Source organism: Patiria miniata, unplaced genomic scaffold (genome assembly GCF_015706575.1).
Source record: "Patiria miniata isolate m_02_andy unplaced genomic scaffold, ASM1570657v1 HiC_scaffold_11, whole genome shotgun sequence".
Lineage (NCBI taxonomy): Eukaryota > Metazoa > Echinodermata > Asteroidea > Valvatida > Asterinidae > Patiria > Patiria miniata.
The window spans coordinates 4907490-4919672 of NW_024037049.1; the positions used below are offsets into that span (position 1 = coordinate 4907490).

At 40.4% G+C, this 12183-nt stretch overlaps 1 protein-coding gene across 1 annotated transcript; it reads right to left on the bottom strand.

Annotated features, from left to right (window-relative positions):
- Window positions 1–725: 725 nt before the first annotated feature.
- On the bottom strand, window positions 726–10527 carry LOC119742684 (cytochrome P450 2J6-like). The gene is made up of 3 exons (XM_038218847.1): window positions 9776–10527; window positions 4201–5172; window positions 726–3931 (listed from the first exon to the last, which is right to left on the bottom strand). Exons 1-3 carry the CDS (start codon window positions 10185–10187, stop codon window positions 3753–3755), a joined length of 1563 nt encoding a protein of 520 aa, XP_038074775.1. The 5' UTR covers window positions 10188–10527; the 3' UTR covers window positions 726–3752.
- Between the last annotated feature and the right edge of the window lie 1656 nt (window positions 10528–12183).

Sequence of the window (12183 nt, forward strand, 5' to 3'; positions counted from 1 at the left end):
GAATTGTTGTTGGCAAAGGGGATTACTTCAGTTAGTTTGAATTTTCCGTGGGCTGTCTTAGAGGTTCAGGGTCCACTCCTCAATGTGCAACATGTCTTCTGATGTCAGTCAGCACACAGTGAGACTGGGAAGAGACAGGCTTTGCAGTAGAAAACTTTAGAAACTTCTGTTTTGCCAAACAAAGGATATTTTATCATGTTCATACAAGGGTGCAATCGCTTCTCAAAAGTGTGGGTGGGGGGGGGGGACATATACCTTGATCAGAACTAATGGGAGCGCCAAGCCCTTAGGGTGTGGGGTTCGGGGCCGCTTAAGGGCCCCGGAAAATTTTGGATTCTAGATGCTCTGTGGTACATCTGAGGCAATTTCTGACCACTTTAACCAAATTTTTTTGAGCAAAAATTATCAGTTAATTATCATTTTCAAGTTTGGAGTCATTCAATCAGCTTTTCTGAGCTGTAGAATCAAATAAAGGCTACAATTATTATTCGGGGACGGAAAAAGTGTGGGGGGGGGGGAATGATATGATATCCCCCCACTTTAAAAAAGGGGGGGGATGTCTTCATATTATTTGGTCAGAGGGGGTAAGGTTTGCATTAGAATCAGTTATGTTTGTGTTCAAAATCTGAATGGTTGTGTAACAATATAGTATCACGATTGGTATTTCACAATGCATCGGTTTGTTTTTATTGTTTGTTTTCAAGAAAACACGCACGTGAACCAAATTAGCAGGGACTAGCTAGTCATTGTTATCCAAATCCACATTTGTTTAATATGTAATAAATCGGTAATAATCTGAATGTACATTGAAGGCACGATAGTAATCAATACAAAATCTTAGAACATTCACAATATATCATACAGTGTAAGAATTGAATGCAAATTTGAAAATTGAATCCAAAGGTAATGACCATGAATACATGTAAAACCAAACACTGAACCATTAGCCACATATTTTTGATCTCATTTTTTATGAAATTTCATGAAATGAAATAGAATTCTTTTTAAACGATGTGGAAGTAAATGCACCTTCGGGTGCAACATGTTTCACTTTGTCACAGTATCGGTCGTCTTTTCCAAGTGTTGATTTGCCACAGGCAACATTTGAGACCCTATTCATGGACCAAGTTCCTGTCAACACCTGTATTGTGACAAGAGTCCTCTAAAAGAACTTTAAGACTTAGAGACCAACTGCTACATGTACCCCTTTTTGTCACTTACAATGTACTTCAAGTGTACTTTTGAGGCAAGAACAAAAGTATGATGTTTAAATACTTAGAACAATATTATTACAAGCTGACAGCTTTATTATGTCCCTATTTTGGCTGCACTGAGCAGTATACTCACTTGGGTTAAACTACTGATAAAAGAGTGCAAGGCTTAGGACTTCACATCTGGGTCATTATTTGCACCATGGATTGCCCCACACTTCTCCCCTGGCTTGTTTTGTCTGCTATAGAGTCCAATTTATTACAAGAGGAGTATATCATAATCCCCATAGCATCTGTGGACTCTAAATTAATCCCTTCAGTGTAGAGGGTCATTTACAGGTTCCCTGAACACCTGTGTTTTTGCAGACATAAGTGTTTGTTGGGGGAACAATCAGTAACCATGTGATTGCAGGTGCTGGGGTGACACAAACGGCAACACTCGTGTCAGACACTTGTTTTTTTTCTTAACTTTGGAATCAAACAGTGATTTTCTCAGACGGAATTGTGGGCCAAGGTCAAGGGATTAAAATGCTAGGTACTTTCACCTGCAGTGTTGTTTAATATTTGCAAATTACTATACGATACACAATTGTTAGCTTTACAATGGAGAATCCACAGCTCAACTCTTCTTTCGAAGTTTGTTTTTAGTTTGTGTGTTCAACTTATTAACTTGTGTATTTTTTGTACCTCTACAAAATATTTTATCATTCTATTTTATTGAAGCAACTGAAATGTAACAGTAGAACAAAAGTTTACGAAAAGCTATGAGTATAGGTGTTCCTTTCTTAGGAAACATTATGAAGGCACTGATGGTGCGGAAGACCATTTGTAAAGTAATTCACTCTGCAGAGATGTCAATATGTTTTACCATTGCCTCCACTCTTGAACATGTTCTTTAAAGATTAGATAGTGGTCCCTATGCAGACAGGCACTTCAACCTTGGAACCATTCTAATATTGGTCATTTCACCTCATTCTGAGTACCACGGACTGATATAAGAAACCTATATAAGTCAATTATTTGACCAGTATTTATACATGAGAAAACATCTTACCACTTTGATATGAGACAAACATGTTCAGTGATATATGGCTTTAAGATACATGTATATGTTAAAGAACTACCAAAACTAGAACTAGTGAAATTTAAAGGCTTATAATACAAAAAGTTGAAAGGCCTTCATTTGTTTTTATAAAAATGAGAATTTTTGAGGAGTAAACCTCATTTGATCCTCCTAAATGACATATGCTTTCTTTCCTGAGCTTAATGTTCATTAAAATTCTGTACATATGGATCCGTTACTACATCTGAATACAACATTTACACTCTGAAAAAAAAATAGGAATGAAAATAACTTAATTAATAATAGGATAATGATCTTCAATATTGAGATACAAAAGGAAAAATAATTTATATTTACAATATATAAAAATCAATGTAAGTGACATAAATAACAGCTCAAGCCTTTGTTAACAACTAAAACAACACATACTGAAGTCATGCCATCAGCACTCGGCGAATTATAAATAAGTTAATTCATTAAATTATATCCAGTCTTCACCTTCTCCATGGATTTTCTTTTAGAAATCGGTGTTGTTTTAAAAGTCAACTGCCTACATGTACATAATGTAATATTTGAATATTTGAGAATACATCAGCTACGAAAGCCGGCAATTAGAATATTTACAGTTAACAACAGATGATATTGAGCATCTTTCAGACAAACACGTCAACGAAAATTTCATCTTGAAAACCTTGCATTTCAAATTTCAATTCATTTGAAGATCGATACACAGAAAATATGTTTATCAAAATGTAGCACTGTGTATGAGAGAAATGCATGTTTCTTTGACTGTCTTCGATGTTATGTCCAATCCAAAGTTTTACCATTTTTTAAGGACAAATGGTTCTTAATTTATAATGTGGCTTAATTTTGGGTTTTCTGTTTTCCTTTGATGATGGTCAATAACACAGAATCAAAAAATATTTTAACAACAAATTGAACAACAAATTCAACCAAGCACTGGGACTAAGATTGTGACTATTTTGTGTCATGAAAACTAGCATCACTCGGTGAAAACGATATTTTCAATATAGACTTTTGTTGCCAAGAAGATTAGGACCACAGTTGGCCTGAACATTGTGCATGTTCTTCTTCACAATGTAAAATACACCGCCCCAAAATGTCTGCACCTAATATTGGCCACCCAAAAAAATCCTTCCTCCTCACAGCAAGGGTTTAATTTCTCAGTGCTGCTTACAGTAAGATTTTTTAATAAAACAAAAAGATATCCTGTGTTTACTGAAAGCATATTTCACTTGTGATCTTTACTGCACTAAAATATCAAAACTGTATGTTAAGTGGGTTAGTGAAGACATCTGGAGCAACATTCCTTTACGGTAAGTACATATGTGTTTGTCTTAAACAAAGCCTGTTTGTGTTTAGCGTTGATATCCACAATAAGCAAATGTATGTAATTTGGCCTCTAGGCAAAACAAAACTGTCTTGTACTAGCTGTTCTTGAAATTGTTCATCACCTATCACCGGGGAGAGGTGCAGATCTTGAAGGGGCTTGGGTTGAGGCTGATGCCGTAGTTTTTCTCAATGCTGGGCTGTGGGTTTTCCGGGGCCACACTAAACTTGAAGGCATGGAGCATGGAGGAGAAGAAGAGAAATAACTCCATCTTGGCAAGATTCTCCCCTGGGCAGGCTCGGCGACCTGTAGTAAGACAAAATCAGAGAAGGGGGGAAATTAATTGTCATATGATGATACATGCTGACAAGCTTGTACTAAATTAGAAGGATAACAAGTATGTGTTCTGTACCCAGGCTAAGTTTACTGTTTGGCAACAGTTACATTACAATTAAATTAATTGTTTTTCAATAAATTTCTGCACTTTGAAAATGAACATCGTTAGTTTAGAATGAGATCGTTCAACTTTTTTTTGTTCTTTGATCATAAAAGGTAGACTAACACTGTAGACTTACCAGCTGAGAAAGGCATGAGTGCAGGCCTGTTTCGGACTTTTCTGTTTTCATCCAAGAACCTCTCTGGCCTGAACTTCTCTGGCTCTGTCCACTGTGTGGGGTCGACGTGAACAGAGTACAGGTTGATGTAGATGGGTGTGTCTTTAGGAATGCTGTACCCACTCAGCTCTGTGTCTTCTGTGGTTTTGTGTGGGTAAGGCAGAGCAGTGATATTGGCCATACGCTGCACCTCCATCAATGTAGCTTCTGTGTATGGCAATTGCTTTCTGTCTCCAATGCATGGAAGCTGATCCTTGGCAATGACAGAGTCCAACTCTGCTTGAATCTTCTCCTGGACATCTGGGAAGACAATCATGTAGAGGATAGCCCATCTCAGTGTGGAGGACATTGTCTCTGTGCCAGCAAAGATGAGGTCACTCAAGATGTGATAGAGATACCTCTCAGTGAAGGATGCTGTGACTTCATCTTGGAGGCACTCCTGTTGGCGACGTGCAATTTCACCAAGGTAGGCATCGATGAAATCCCGCTGAGCCACTGGATTATAGGTTTCCTTGTGCTGCCCGATGATGCTGGTCAAGAAACCTGTAATGATGTCATTGATGTTGAACATCTCCCGGATGTTGGGCAGAGGGAGGTTGATGAGAAACGGGAAGAAGTTGGCGGCGGCTGCATTAGTCCCTATCTCAGAAAATCTGTAGATCATGTCCACTAGAAGCTGGAACTGTGGATCCTTGTAGTCAAACCTCCGTCCAAAGTTGAGACTGCTCACCACGTTGGATGCACTGATCTCAAGGATGTGGTCTGCATGGAAGGGCTCGCTGCCCTTCTCTTTGAAGGCAGCTAGCATGTGGTTGATCTCCTCGGTGATTTTGACCTCAAAGCTCTTCTTTCCAAAGCCAAAGTTTCTGAGGGTATGGAGAGTGAAGCGACGCTGCTCACGCCAGATCGGCCCAAAGTCAGATGACACAATCCCTGAAGTAGAAAAAAGGGATAAGAAAGAAAAATGTGGAGTGAGTATAAAATTTTGTTTTGTTGGGATTCTAAGTTTAGGCTCATGCAAAAGTAAGCAGAGTGAATCCTCTTACGATTGAGTGGATGTGCTTGCTTGTGAGGTTTTATGTTATATTGTTTAAAGGTATTTTACGCTTTGAAAAGTAAATCTGAAACATTTTCCACCCAAAAAAATATTTTGCATGGCGCGGGGGATGGCCCCGGATGGGTAAGGGGCTCAGCCATTTCCAAATGATTGACTTTTAAATGTTTTAAAGGTAAATGGTAGGCTATCAGTGTAACATAACACTGACGCAGTGACAACTCGGTGCTTTCATTCTGTATTACTTATTTACTGGTAACCTTACTATAAATAATTTGTTTTAATTTCATGGGAAATTGTACTGTGAGGAATCATTTTTCTATATCCTGGACAAAGAAGTATGTGTGGAGAAACACCCCCCCCCCTTCCCTCAGGATTTACACCCATGGATAAGGTCATTAGACTTTCGTCACAATATCTCATTCTTTCATGGTGCTTTGACCCACTACTTATTGGGTTTTACATGACCGTGTGGGAAATTTCAGAACCAGCAAGTCACGTATTGTTCTTGGCCTTTGGGCAATTTCCGCTCTGCACTTGACACAGAGATATTTCTATAGGGCCCGAACTTAATCACTGCTAATAAGTGTGTTAAACTTAAGAATTAGTTTGGCATGGAGACCGGTATTAACCGCGCATCGCGCGATTTTACACTCGGCTTGAAAATAACATTGCCACCACTTAACGGGTGTTAAGGGGGTGTTATAGCCAGGGGCATGTTTCAAATCGCTGGTGTCGACCACTTGCCCTCTGGACCACCAAATCAAAACAGTGCCACGGGGGTGTAATAATAAGCGATTAGAAAGTTGTTTTACGGGATTTAGTTTACTTGTATTCGAGACAAAAGCAACACCTTCCTTTGCGTACAAGAAGAGAACGTTCGATATTTTTCGGGAAAACATTGTTTTGAAAATTAAAATTTGGAAGTGTTTCAACTCGTGGATTCCTCAACAAAAGTTGGAAAAATAGGAGCGCGTGTAGTGACATAGTTTCGAATTTTCTTCCAGTTTTGTTCACAATCATTGGTGATATTTTGCAACAGATGGCGGTATCAATTTTAACTTAAGGCGAGGAACTGCCCAGTCACAGTCTGCGCTAGAGTTCTTCAATCAGCAGGATAAACCTCTTGCCCTTTCTTCACGGAATCGGATTGTAAATAATCCGATGAAACTAGGAAATTGACTTTTGAGTTCTTTCTTTCTGAAGTGGATTTCATATCAGGCCCCAATTGTCAGGCAGACAGCGGACAAAGTCCAACAATTACTGGCTCTATATAAGTGCCGGGCAAAGAGCGGATAAGCCGGAGCCTCAAAGTGCAAGTACCCCCGCTTTCCATTGTTGGAGTCAACCAATAATTTCCTTTCTGCCACGAACGGTCACTAAAAGTACCGATAAGGCGCCAGTAGTTTTCCTCGACTCAATCGCAGGTATATATATATTTTTTGGTCGGCCAGACTCTGGCCAGCGCGTCTTTGTTGTGGTGATGGCCGGAAGGGTTCGTTGGCATCTTTTGTTGCGTAGTTTTTCCGGACATAATTGGTTGATTGTTGGTGTAATTGGCATGGAGTGTGCCAACAGTTAACCGTTCAGCCCTAGGGTTGGCAACGGTGGGTTGTTCGATCTGGGACCATTGTAGGTTTTCCTTGCTTTATGGAATTGACCAGCGCAATCGAGATGACATTAGTCAAGAATAGGACCTTATGGAGGCACTATATAGCAAACTACAACATATCGGCCCTGTACTTCACATATCGGTGTGCATCAGCCCTGGGCTTCACGTTCCACGACACAACCAAATTTCCTTGCAAAAAAAAGTTGGCGCTTCAAGGCCTCACAACTAAACGTGTCACGAGTACAGTTGGCACGTCCTACACGCATCTTTGAAAACAGAACTTACGAAATCATCCAGATATAGATACGAGATACACCGAACCCGGAAAACTGGCGCCCTGTCGACAAAGTTACTTCTCAACAACACTCTTTTAAAATCACGTACGCCTATATCCCTGTCGCAAAAAGTTGAAAACCTTTGTTTACTATTTGACGTGAGTCATACGTGTCAAGGGCTTCTCCAGCTTTTTCCCGCCATGTAATTCATATTAAAATGGCCTGTGGTCGGTAAGGCGAGAGATATAGATCATATCTTGAGATAGCTTGCCTGTGGCACGTAAGACGGCTCTATAGGGAGCGTATACTATTATCTTTCATATGCTTCGCCGGGGCTTCGCTTTACAGGAATTCCTTTGCGGCGAAAATTGACAAGTACAACATAGACCATAGTGATTTCTGCCTATAGGGTCCAGTAAATTTCTTTTTTGACACTTCGATGTTTGGAAGGAATCCAAAGGCCGTAGGAATCGTATAGGGGGTTTCAACGTTTAAAACAAAGTGGCATGTAAACTATATAAACTAACCTGTAGAATAGTACAGCAGCATCAGGATATTAAAAGGGTTTCAGTTGAACTTGGCCAGAATGGCAATTGAAGCAAAAAATAAATAACTGCGTGATATTCAAAAGAATTGATTTGTGCGATTAAGGAAAACTAATTTCATAGCATTGGACATTCTCATTATAGATTCTAGCACGGACCATCGCTTTGGTACGGTCTATATAAAAGAAAATTGAAGAGCTGAAGACGAAATGGAGACGATGGGTACATCGACAAATAATAGACATCTACGTCCAACTTTGCGTATGCCCCTACAGGTGTTCGGTCCGATTTGTTTCAACTAGACGATTTGTGGGGTTATTTTGTGTAAGTTCGCTAATGTACTCTTATAGTAAAGCTTTTTATTAAATCAAAATTGACATTATGTAGACATCAGTCAGCGGAAAAAGACCGTCATTAATTTCAGTGGTGTGGCCCGATGTTAGTCGTACTTGTCAGTATGACCTTGTTGGGAATGTCGATATGGAGGTAGGCTTACTAGGATGTCAGTATACGGAGATATACATTGTAAAACAGCTCCATGAGTATACACTGCAGGGTAAGTTTTTACTCAGATCAGATTGTGTGCATCCACGGGTGTATAGCCATGGAATGCAATAAATCAAGCTATTAAACTGTGAATGAAATGGCGTGGCGATGAACGGGTAAAATGGCTCTAGTTTTTAGCTAGGCCAATTATTTGAAGAAAAGTTAAAATATTGGTTTGCTTCGTGTAATTTTTCGGTGCAAATGCTAATGGCAAGGGTAACCAGGACTAAAACGTTAGACAATGTCACGCTCTCAATGTAATACAAAATGTAGCCGTTTGCAAAGAGGATCATAAATCAGTTCGTTTGTTGGCTTGTTTTTATTCAACCCTAGGGTAATGAAACAAAATCTGCAAACAATAGGGCCTCGTAAAAAAAGTCCCAAGCAAGCGATTTCTTTTGTGAAGAAGACCATTAAACATCACCGAATCAATTGCTTTCTACTGGCGGTTCCCTTTTCACCTTTGGATCTGGTTGAACATCAAAGAGCTTCAACACAAGACCGGTCTCTTTCTGAGAATAAGGGTCTCAAACCTCACAAAAAGAAGTCAGATCCTGGATCTTGGTCATCACTTTAGACTTGTCCGCGAGCGGAAGTGTTGGTATTTTAATCTATTGACTCTGAATATTGGTTTAGCCCGTCAGTCAACATTGAGACACAATAGGCGAGGAACATCCCTTGTTATTAGTTAAGACTGACGGCGGGGCAAAGGTACACAAGCCCCAATAAAGAAGAGTTTATGTGCTAGAACTTACAATGGCAAATGCAAAGAAACACTCGAGTGAGACTCCATGCCATTCAAAATTCCCGTGTTTGAGAGAAATTAAAATTGTGGCAAAGATTCATACTGGTAGCTCTTGCTCTACCTCCATGGTTATGGAGCGACACATTTTGAGTACGTTTGCCTTTAGTGATGACAGGACAGGTACGCGTACCTTGTTGTATAGCTGTCATCGACATGCGTGATCGCCAAATGGTTAGAGCTCTAAAATCGATACATATTGATTATTTCACCCACCACGGGGGTATCATGTGCACACGGTGTGACAGTTAACTTATTGGCAACATAAACTTCATAAAACTTTCAATACTGAAACTAATAGGGATTTTACTGAAGCAGCGTTTGGTCACACTCTGCATGCGTGTGCCTACGTGGTTCACTGCAAGTGCAAGCACGTATCAGCCGCGTGAAATTAGCTGTTGTTGTTAATAAGATTGAATAAATACACTTTGTAATTCATTTTGAACCATAACAAGTCTACTGTGTGATTTAAGTAATCTTTTGTCCTAGACGTCCATACAGTACAGGCGCTTATAGTGTTATAAATGGCCTGGATCAACTTTCCTCACAAAACAGTATAATCATACTTTTCATAGATTTGTTTGACCTAAAGGGTTTTTAATGTCTCGGGTGACTGTTTTGTTTCTTCAATTAAACTGGAGAGAGAAATAGCTCAAAGTATTTGTGAAACCAGTGACAACTGTTTTTATTATATTAGCTTACCTTGCCCTTCGGTAAGTCTGTGGAACAAGGGCATCTTTGGGCGCCCAGCGAAGGCCGAAGCATTCTTGACCAGTGCTTCACGGACTGCCTCAAACCCATTGACCACCACCACTCGCTGTCCGGCCAAGTTCACCCGGAACACGTTGCCGTACGTCTTGGTCATCTCCAGAAACGTGAGGTGCGGGTTGGCGCCGAGGCTGAGCAGGCTGCCCACGATAGGCAGGCCCCAGGGGCCCGGCGGGAGGTTCTTGGCTCTGACTCGGAACCGATGAACGGCGGCCATCACCAGGAGAAAAGTGACCGCGAACAAGAGAAGGGTATGCAATCCGACGAAGATGCTGGCCTCCATTCTGGCTGGGAATAGACTACCGAGGAAACAGCAGCGAAGCCCGGATAACAAATTGTAGAACATAAAAGGATCAATTTTGTCAACTCCTGACTTGCAGTGTCAGTTTCTTTAGTTTCAATGTTCCTCGTATTAATTGCGTTGAAATTTACTGAAGGTAGACGCGATTTCTTAAGGTATTTTTCTCGCAATGATGAGAGTCGAGTTCCCTCAACAGGTAAAATCACATCAGTTGCCGCAGACTATAATCAAATACACACGTTTGAGTACTACTTGTCAAAATGTGACACAGGCACGTGCTCGCATAGTACGTATGTCCCAAGCTGTCAACATTCAAGCGTTATATAAGCCTCGCGCGACAAACTTGATGACCCCGATCTGTGCCACAATGGACCAATAGAATGTGGGGAACGAGTTTCCCCTATCTGTATTGGGTATTGATGCGTTGGTTGCGTCGCACAAGTGGCAAATCAGAGAGAGGTCGATGACGTCAAAGTCACTTACATTTCGTTGAATTATGCATGTTCTGTGGAATCGTCAAGTGTTGGGCTTACATACAAAGCCAATGTCAAGTGTGTTGATCAGTGCACTATGGATACGTGTACACACACGTTTATTTACTTTACTGCTGAATGCACGTGTTGGGCACGCAGCATGTCATATCCTGTGATCTTGGCATTCCACTGTACACGTCAAGCAGCCGGAAGCCCGTGCCAAGAATTACAAGCCCAGATCGTTCTAGTTCCGATATATTTGTCTTGCTTCGTTCGGCAACTTCCCAAATCTCCAAATCGGTATTTGAAACCAAAAATTGCACACAAAAAAGGGAGAAGTTTTGTAGAATTATGCTTTATGTAAGATGTGTTGAATTAATTCACTTTGTATAATCGAAGCATTCATGCTCCATTAGCGCCCAGTGCCAAAGTGTCACTTCTATTTTGTTTACTCTTTGTTAAAATAATAACAAAGTTGTGTTACTCTTTGCTCTTTACATTTGTAATATTTATTCAGGAGTAAGAGTTTTTTTCTCATGCCCTTTAATTCTCCACATGCAATCGTAAATGAAAGCTTGTGAAGTGTAAAGTAAACACCATTTCATTTGACAGATCTGAAAACAAGTTACACTTTAAATAAAATATTTTAAAATAAAATGTCACAATGACAATGAAAAAAAAAGTTTTATGTTGAAGATATATTTAATATCATTGAATACTGAGGCTATAAAGGACACTTCGTCAAACAGGATTTCCCCGGAAATTCAGATCTTTTTAACCGATCATTGTGTGGCTTTCCAACAAGTACATGGAAGTTGGCATAATTTTGTATACGTGCCATTGAGCACTATCACATTAATTTGTTTACATCACTGCATAGTATTGACACTGATTAATCATACATATTATTAAAGCCGAAAACAATAACAATGCACGGAAACTAACACTTTTTGCCGGCGGATGAGATTTTTGTTTTTAGGTGGGTGCAGAATCCGACGAGTTGGACTTTTTGTCAGCACAGTCATCTCAATATGAGGGAGGTTTGAGGAAAAGGTAGAACCCCCCTCGCATCCGTAAATACGCCAGTATCGTCCGGCCGTGTCGCTAGCCTCGCCGCGTCCGGCCCACGACGCGGTATGTTTACGGTATGTGCGGACGGACTTGAATTGAACCTCCGGATTTCCATGCGGGGTTTCCTCCGGCACGGTTGCATTGAGGAGGCGAAAATTGGTAGGTTTTTAGGATATGATTCGCTTACCCCCCCCCCCCCCCCTATGACTAATCCTGTAGCGAGTCAGGTGGGTATGTAATAACACAATATCGACGTTACGATGCCGGAACTTTTGCATTATCACAAAATAGTTTGCAAATCTAATTAGAAATTTATTGTGACAAATAGAATCGTTTTTAAAAGTTCCAAAGAAGACAAGACGATATCCTCCATAAAGTCAAAGATTGCACCCGTGCAAACCGTGCGTTAAGTCTTTCGATCCCCCCCCCCCCCCAACTGGCCCTCTTCTTAACCGTCTTGGCTATCATGGACCACGGTAGCTTCGTTCTTTTCAACT

Bases quoted from the DNA above. Each gene is read 5' to 3' on its own strand.
- LOC119742684 (XM_038218847.1), bottom strand. From the start codon at position 10,187: ATGTTCTACAATTTGTTATCCGGGCTTCGCTGCTGTTTCCTCGGTAGT. The intron at 5,173-9,775 runs GTAAGCTAATAT...TTTCTACTTCAG, and splicing joins CAGACTTACCGAAGGGCAAG to GGATTGTGTCATCTGACTTT. The intron at 3,932-4,200 runs GTAAGTCTACAG...GTCTTACTACAG, and splicing joins ACTCATGCCTTTCTCAGCTG to GTCGCCGAGCCTGCCCAGGG.